General features: G+C 36.5%; 1 protein-coding gene across 1 annotated transcript; it reads right to left on the minus strand.

Annotated features, from left to right (window-relative positions):
* Window positions 1-759: 759 nt before the first annotated feature.
* On the minus strand, window positions 760-9,038 carry LOC145559341 (ATP-dependent Clp protease proteolytic subunit 2, mitochondrial-like). Its single transcript, XM_081620765.1, has 3 exons — window positions 8,645-9,038; window positions 7,349-7,787; window positions 760-1,074 (listed from the first exon to the last, which is right to left on the minus strand). The coding sequence occupies exons 1-2, from the start codon at window positions 8,952-8,954 to the stop codon at window positions 7,354-7,356; spliced, it is 744 nt and encodes a 247-aa protein (XP_081476891.1). The 5' UTR covers window positions 8,955-9,038; the 3' UTR covers window positions 760-1,074; window positions 7,349-7,353.
* Between the last annotated feature and the right edge of the window lie 268 nt (window positions 9,039-9,306).

Raw genomic sequence — 9,306 nt, forward strand, 5'->3', positions numbered from 1 at the left:
CCCTTGATATTATCAAAGTTCATAGACACATTGCTTTAGTTGAAACCAAAATACTAAATCAATAAATTACAAGGTAAATAACAAAAACATGAAAAAAAAAAACAATTATCATCAGATTCATCACATTTACTAGCTTGTAATATCGTCAGTAGTGTCGCCGCTGCCTCCACCTCTCATTCTTCCATAATTTAATGTGTGGGAAGTCTGGGAACTGCCTGCCTTACTCTTGAATTGCAATATGGAATTATGGATCTCCACAATTGAAGAGAGAGAAAATTGAGAGGAAACTTGAAATAGGAGAGAGAAAGGGCTTCTTACGGCTGCTGGGAGAGGATTGAGAGTGTGATAGGATTTAGGGTTTTATGTTTTATTAGAACTTAAATATGGGCTTGGGCTAGTTTACTTTAGCATTTTTTTTTGGCTATTTCACTTATTTCGGGTTAAGTGGGTCATTTTCGGGTTGAAAATTTCAACCTTAACCTATCCCATTTAATTATCAGGTCGGGTTCGTGTCGACCCATTTAAGTTTTCGATCAAGAATCTCAACCCAAACCCGCTATTTTCGGGTCAGGTTCGGGTCGTGTTTTCGGGTCGGGTCAGCTTTTGCCAGCCCTAGTCGTTTGGATGGCAAATAAAAACATAGGAATTGAAATTCTTTGGAGTTGTTTGGTTGACAAATTCACCACCTTAGCTCACCACTTGCCAGCACAAACAACGCAAAGTCATGCCCTTTTGATATGCACAAATAAAGGACAGTAATGAATCATGATGGCTATGTTACTATGGAAAGAATTATCCAATAACACTTCCACCAAGAGTGACAGATATTCTGTAAGTTCCATAAAATGAAATGGAGAAGGCAAAAAAATACACAGCTGAAAGTATTCAACAAAACGTATAAGCGCTTGCCATGTTCAATGATTGCTCTATCTGGATTTTTATCAATACCGCATAAATCTCAATTCAGCAACAATCAACGAAAGCTGCTCTCCAAACTTCAACATCTTCCGGAGTGATGTTCAACCATTATTCATCTACTATGTTAGAAGAAACGTTTCTCTCACGATTGACCATCTGCCCACAGAAATAAAAACCTTAAGACGTCATATTACGCAATTGGATAACTTCGACAAGGTAAAATACACACGCACACACAACCAAATAAAAGAAAGGGAAAAAAGTAAAGCATGTTACAGACAAGTCACCATCAATAGGAAAGGGTGGAGAACATGACATCAAAAATATCTGATTTTAAATGTTTCAGATATGATCAAATAACAAATAAATAAATAAAATCAGGTCGAAACAATATGCCAATCCCCTCATTGAAACTTTCTAACACATGAAACACAAAATTTAATTTTATAGGATAAACTATTCACCCTAAGATACAACTGTATCGTTCATGGCTAATGCATCCACAAGCTTAAATAAAACAAATACAGCATGGTCTACAGAATATTCCATTTCTCACCAACACTTGTGCAATGAACTAGTTCAAGGGGAAGGGGTAGGTGTAACAGCATAAGCAATGCATAATCAGTTGTAAGAATAAGCTTTTAGGAGAAGCTAGTCAGTAAGTTAGACTAAGAAATGCTAATATAAAGAGAAGAATAGCGATAAACCACAAAGAATATTATTGAAAGTTTTCTTTAGTTTATTTTACACTTTAGGAGAGAACAAGCATCTCAAGAATAGCGATAAACCACAAAGAATATTATTGAAAGTTTTCTTTAGTTTATTTTACACTTTAGGAGAGAAAAAGCATCTCAAAAGCTTGTATTGTCTTTTAAAGTTTTAATTCCAGCTTGTAATGCCAATTTTCATATTCTTTTCAGTTCATAACTTCTGGTGAAATCTCCAGCAATTTTAAATACTTATTTCAGATTCCAAAACAGATAGAAAGACAAACTTATGATGGCTAGACAGGGAAATGGGATGCATATTATAGAATCATGCTACTAGTGGTGGTCAGTCAGTCATGAATACTAATAATTAGACTAGTGGGAATTAAAAATCTTTTAATCTAACAGCATGATAAAATGTTATATAGGAATAAACAGTGGTGACTTATGTGCCAATGTATTAAATGTTGATGCAAATGTCTTTTGTAATGCATCTCTAATCTATCAAAGATATGTTTTCATCACATTGACATATTAGACTCACCATACAAAATCACAAACATACTCATAAACATCACCTCAATCAACAACATTTGGTTGCTTATACTTTGTATCTGAATCCAAAATGGCATGTTTAGGAGGTGATCATGGATCAGACAGAAATTAACCATGCCATTTTAGAGAGTGTAAAATGTCTGGTGCAAAAGTTCTTAAGTCACAGAGAACATTGCTTCTATTGAATTTTGTGAGTTATAAGGTGAATCCTACCGGTCAGACAGATTTACTACATCTACTTCAAAGCACAAGGCTAGTAGTCAGTGGAGTACACTCACAGCATACTGGGTTTGAAGCAATATGTAGGTAAAAGACAACTTCGAAGATGTGTTGTCAGGGCCAAATGCCAGCACTATCCAAAACATGCTACACTACTCAATTCTTTAAGCGGTTGTATTTGGCTACTATGAGATGAAGATAAAGTAGAGTTTCCAATTTGGGTCAGCAGTTACCACAAGATGAAGTTAAAGCACAAAGGGTCCTTGGAAACTAAGAGAAAAGGTGCAAGATGCAGGCATGCACTTCACATATGCAAGGCACATTTATTGCTTTTATTATGTGTGCGGGGAGTATAATTTCAGTATATGAGCCCCAGTTCAAGTAAAAGTTAAGACATGTGAAAGAAAATGAAAATAAAAAAGAATATGAATATTAGAATATAAGTCACTGCATGGGAAACAAAAGTTGAAAACACACTGACAACTCAAGACTTGATATTTTCAACATGTGAGCTAGAAAATTTGAAGCAACAGAGAAATAGGAAAAAGGAAAAATCTGCAAATCTAAAATGGATGAACAGCAATGACCACCAGAGGTAAAATGACCAAATACAGCCACCAAAAAAAATTCACCAACAATCACGGTTACATTGTTATGTGACCAGTTAGTCAGTGACCTCCAATTTGATATTTATTAAATTAGGATATTTTTACCAAATTAGGGCAGTTAATTCTAGCGTCTACATGGAAGCAATTCCATCAAGGGCTTTGGATCATATAAGGATCTTAAAGCTGGGTACAACTTCATCCAGAGAAATTATAATTAAAGTTAGTATTCTCATAGAGCTTCTCCCCCTCTTCGTCTCTACTCTAAAACTACCAAGGCGCTGCACCAGGAGACACATGCATTGTGACAAGGTGTGTCAAATGAGTCTTAGCCTATGTGAGCCTTTTTCCTAGGAACATTTGGGGCCTATGTTACTCGGACTCGGGTGCTTATGTTAAGCACATTTATGGAAAAAAAAAAATCATGCTTTTGGTTCAAAATAAAGTGGTGTGTCAGTGTGGGCCCAAAGACTCCATACTCATGTCGAGGTGTCAAAGACTGAACATGGTTACTTGAGAATTGAGATGAAATGAAGAATCAAAGTAACAGAGCCATTGACACTTTTCAAAATTAGGAACACAAGAAAAAGACCTTTGAATTTGTGGTCTGTGAACTCTGATGGCAGATGACAACACTTGCCCTGTGTGTTAGCGACTGTAGCGTGTGATAGTCAACCTGAGACAGCTACCAAATTAATCTTTGAATGCAGCTGCAGCCAAGAAATGTGTTGTGCTATACAGCCTATGCTTTTTTTTTAGTGCATTAGGAAGACATAAGGAGGGACTATAGAAGCACAGAAGAAATAAGGTTAAGCATAGAGTCATCCTAGCAATTGAAGTTAACCATGAGAGAAAGTTCCTGTTTCTGATGTTTCTCTGAAAACAGTTACCTTGATTGTGGTAAATCACGTTATGTCTTAAGTGAGAAAAATCGAATTGGGTTGGCACCTTACTTTTTTTGTGAGCTAGAGCTCTTAGTAGGGGTAGGCCAGATGGCAATCACCATTTGACATTAATTTTCTTGGCAATGATGAGTATAACACTTTATTTAAGTCAAATCTTGGTGAAAATCCACAGAATCCTTCATTGCTTCTCCTCGCCCGGGCCAAAAATTAGTTATCACCACAAAGAAAAACATTTGATATACTGAACCACTCTTTCGTTCTTTGGTTTTTACAGACAATCTTACAAAAAAAGGGGGGATCTTAGTCTTTGAACTACTTACAGTAAGTTTCAGGCTTAATACAGAAATAGTGCTTCCCCACCCGATAGGAAATTAAACTCAAAGCTGGTTTATAATAAATCATGCCCCTAATGCCCACAGCCTAAGCTGGTCCACAATTCTCACTTTGTGATGTTTAAAAATAAGAAAAAGGAGAAACAGATCAAACTACAACAAGTTTGGTATATAAGGAATTTTCAGGAGCATTTAGAGCACCATATAAGCAAGCATTAAAATTTTACAGATGAGAAAAGAGATTTATAATTTACTGTAGAATTAAAAAAAAATTCAAGTGTCAGAGATTTTAATTTAATTTTAAAATTAATTACTCCCTCCATTTTGCTAAGTGTTACTTAGTAGCTACGCAACCCAAGGAAAACTAAAAATGGGGACCATAAATGTAGGTACTTTAGTATTAAAAAGAGAGAGAAAGAATGAGATTTATTAAATAAAATGGACCCTACACAGTGGGGTTGTTGTCAATTATTAAAAAAAATAGATAAAAAGTTGTCATAATAAGAATAAAGCAAAAGTGAGTAGAACTTAGAAAACGTATGAAAGCAGAAAGTGAGTAACACTCGGCAAAATGGAGGGGGTATCATTTATTATAATCAACGAATGAGACTAGAGATTTAAATTGAATTAGAATAAATAATAAGTCCTTTTTTCAAAAGAAAAAACCCATAGAGATAACAAGATATTCAAAAAGTTAGATTAAAAAAAAAGTGCATGCACAGGCTTAAACCTAGTTTGTAAATTGCTAGTTACTCAAGACCAAAGACACACCCACATCCCAAGCCTACTTTTCCAAGCTAATCTTTATTTTCTACTCAATGTGAGAACACAACCATGTCAAGGAGGAAGGTTTGGGTTGACCTGTCAGAGTAAGGGGTTTTCAACAATTGCATTGAATCATTAATAATTCATATTGTTTCTACTTTAATGGATAATCAGTCTTCACCACAAATATAGAAAAAACAACTTGAAGCAAGTAGGCACTTTTCAGGGAAAAAAGGCTTTATCTGAACCAAATGTCAAATTAAGATCTCATCAGAAAATCAAACTTCCATTGAAGAGGAGCGAATGAAAGGATGTTTTTCAACCCCAGGATATGATGTGTTGACATTAGAAGCAACTGAGGAGTAAAACTATTTTTAAGTTATACAGGCAGCAATAAAATCTCACCCACAAGAACTCCAAGCTAAGGGTGGAAACACTCATGGTCTCCAGTCTATATGTCCTAAGAAGCAGAAAGCAACACATTCTTCTCTCCTCTCTAAAAAGTATGAGATTCATCTCCTTTTGTACATGGGTGATGCCTCTTAGGTGTCTTTTACATATATTCATTATTACTCATCATTAAATATGATAATCATCAAGAAACAGCCAACAAAGCATGCTTAATTGCTTAAAGCTTTTGCTAATATCAGACTATCCACAGTTCCACACTGCCAACGATAGTAGCCAAGTAGCCCAACGTCAACTATCTTTCTCATGGTATTTCCATAGATGATTTATTGACTTAATGTCCTCACTCCTCACCCCCAAAATTCCTTTATCACAGAATAGGCAAAGGCTCATATCCCTGTAAATTAGTGAACTGACCTACATGACAAAATGAAAGCACGTGGAAATGTGATATGAAGCAAGTGAGGCAGCACCGCAGCACTAACAGGGGTTCAGGGTGCTTCAGAAGAAGTCATGGATTTGTATGCAGTTATACAGCATCCCACTATGGATCACAAATAAACAACAAAAACTGGATGTAATCTACTGCTACCAAATATAATGGGGTAAGAGTTATGTTGCAAATGTATTGCAAAAAAATTCAAAAAGTCAATTAACAAACAGCACGAAAAACAATAGACTTCCAAACACAACACTAAAACTTTGAAAGTACAAGTACACAAACACTTCTTTTGCGGTTTGCACCAATAAGTTTTATTCCTAAACCCAAACCCTTTCTTTCCACTAAAACACCATCTCTATGTTCAATCTCTCTTGTAATGATGGAGCACCATGTATTACAGTCTGCCAATCTAATATCCCACATTTAAAACTCAACCAGAGAAATTACCCTGCCTTTTAACACACAAAGACAACAAACGGTCATTGGTCACAAAATAAGCAAGGTAATAACACTTAAGATGTAATAAATTAGTTAACATTTGTCGTCAAGAGGATAAGAGTTAGTGTTGTTTTATAACATTTGTCATTAGTTAACATCACACACCTTGACATTCGAGGGGTTGCTTTGTACATTGAAACAGTTAAAACTGATTGTATGTAGAGAGATTTTAAGAGCTTCATATATTTTGTAGATAACCCCAACTTGCCACTGTATCCCATTCTTTGTCATGTGGTCATGTGATAATGTTGATGAAGTGTATTGCATAGTATTGTTCTCTTATTGTGAGAAGGTCTCAAGGTGATTAGAGAGTTGATGTTGCTGGAAGCTAGTTACATAATATACTACCAAAGTTAATGTTGACCTCAGGTTACAGGTATGGAAAGAAAAGTAGGAAATATATTGGTCACAAAGGTTTGGGGTTTGGCCAAGAGAATGACATTAAAAAATGTGGCACTTCTGCAAACAAAATGAGCGGGGAAGGGTATGATAATTGAATGGGTGACATCACCTCATAAGAATATCATTATGAGCTACCTATGCCAATATAGGATCCAAGTACAATAAGCCACATACAAAATTGACTTTCCCTTCCAGAACCCTATTGCAGGAATCCCCCTGGACAATCAAAGCCCAAGTCATGATCCTGCTTTTCCCTACCCACCTCCCCTTTCCCAATCCCATGAGAATCAACACTCTGCCATGCTACTTAGAACGGAGATAGAAACAGAAACCGGTGATTTGTCTCCACTAATTTTCCTGCAGTACATTTCAACTACAGTGATATTTACCCTACACATCACAAGTTTGAATGCACAAGTATTGACGTAAAAGTGAAAATAAAAGCTTAGGCAACAAAAGCAAAGAAAAAGTTCAGCATTTGCAGATCATAGAGTGCATATAGCAAGCTAATAAACAGTCCACTTCAACAGCATATCAAAAATTAATCACCAGAGTAATAAGTGGTGGCATCACTGGCATGTATGACACATACCTCACTTATGTATCCTTCTTTGAACCTTTGCCTTTCTCTTTGTCTTCAGCACCGACAGCATCACTTACCAAAGCTATGGGTCTCTCATTAATGACTTCATCGATAATCCCAAATTCTTTAGCCTCTTCTGGTGTCATAAAGTAATCTCTATCCATGTATTTTTGAATTATGTCAACAGATTGCCCTGTATGCTTAGAGTACAATGCATTCAACGAATCCCAGACACGGACAATTTGTTTTGTGTGAATAGTCATATCTTTTGCTTGCCCACTGTAACCCCCAGATGGCTGATGGACCATAACTGTCGCGTTTGGGAGTGACCTTCTCTCACCCTTGGTACCCGCTGACAATAGAAGAGAAGCCATCGATGCAGCCTGTCCTAAACAAATGGTACTGATTGGAGAGCGGATGTACTGCATTGTATCATAGATTGCAAGACCTGTATTTCAGAGAGATAATGACGTGGTGTCAATCAACACGATGGCTGAAAATGGTAAGCGAGTAAACAACTACAAGAACTCACCAGCACAATTTAAATTTTCTCCCTTGTCAAGATACACATACAGTTATACACTCCTTCAGAAATAAATCACATACTCACATAATTTTAACTCCAGAGTGACATACTTTCCTAGTGGACCCTTTATAGCACATGTATCAATCTCAGTTTTTCACAGTCTCTCTCGCTCTCTCACACACACACCACTCACCATCGATCATTCCAAATATGTTCATTTTAAGACATTGTGACAACAATTTCAAGAAGGCCTAGAATCCTGTAAACTATTTATGAAGCATTAGGTAAGTCTAAAGAAACAAGTGAGATTTTGCAACAACCCCTTCTTCCAGCATAAGAGACTACACGCACAACCACACTCTCTCTCACACACACACACAAAGTCCCACTTTTCATGTAGTTTGTTCCATTAGAGCACAATTTGAGAAATTCCAAGTTCCCATCTAAATTACAACAGAAAACTCCAAGTTCGCCTATGTATATGAAATATAAACCAAAACACTGGGGAACAAAAGGCCCCCTAAAATAGATAAAATTACAACAATCAAATTCTCAAGAAACAAAAGGTGAGCTTAAAATAAACAAAACCCATGTAAAAACACAAATTATATAACAATTACATGAATTCCCACAAAAATTCACATGCATTTCTGCAATTAAACCAAATGAACTGCTAAAAAAACCAAAATTGATAAAAATTAACAAACACCCACATCATAAAAAACAACAAAATTTCAGAAAATCAAAGAAAAAAAGGGAGTGTGAGTGAGAAAACTAACCAGCAGTAACAGCGCCACCAGGTGAATTGAGGTACATGTGAATAGGCTTAGAGGGGTTTTCAGATTCAAGGTAAAGAAGCTGAGCAACCACAACATGAGCAGTATCATCAGCGATTGGGCCATTGATGCAGATGATGCGCTCCTTCAGAAGACGAGAGAAGATATCATAGGCTCTCTCTCCTCGAGAAGAGTGCTCAATCACCATTGGAATTAAGCTGTATGCTCGGCAATTTTGAGGAATCAAGCCATTTGAGAACGACGACTGTGATGAGCGCAGTGAAAGGCCCTTGGTTATGGCGCTACGCAGCATCTTTGTCGCTCAGATTTGAGGAGGGAAGAAAGGTTTCTGGAATTGGACGAAGAAATAAGGGGAGGGTTTACTAGTTTTAGTTGTGTAGTGTTCGAGACTGCGAATACAGGGATCGGCTAGAATAACATAGAGTTGGGCATGGGTCGAGTCGCAATCTAGAACTAAGCCAAAAAAGTGAGTTGATAGGGTAGGGGGTCATGGGAAAGTGGTTAAGGGCGGTTTAAATGGAATTTGGCTTTGTTGTTAAATATCGCCCTCGATATCTAAGTAACGCCCGCAAAATAAAATAAAATTACGTATTTATATTTATAATAACGATTATAAAAATAATTAATTTTACCTAAATTTCACA

Source organism: Chenopodium album, chromosome 9, assembly GCF_948465745.1.
Source record: "Chenopodium album chromosome 9, dcCheAlbu1.1, whole genome shotgun sequence".
NCBI classification, from domain to species: domain Eukaryota; kingdom Viridiplantae; phylum Streptophyta; class Magnoliopsida; order Caryophyllales; family Amaranthaceae; genus Chenopodium; species Chenopodium album.

Coding starts and splice junctions, on each gene's coding strand:
- LOC145559341 (XM_081620765.1), bottom strand. CDS start 8,954: ATGCTGCGTAGCGCCATAACCAAGGGCCTTTCACTGCGCTCATCACAG. Junction 7,788..8,644: donor TGGTGGCGCTGTTACTGCTG/GTTAGTTTTCTC, acceptor TCTGAAATACAG/GTCTTGCAATCTATGATACA.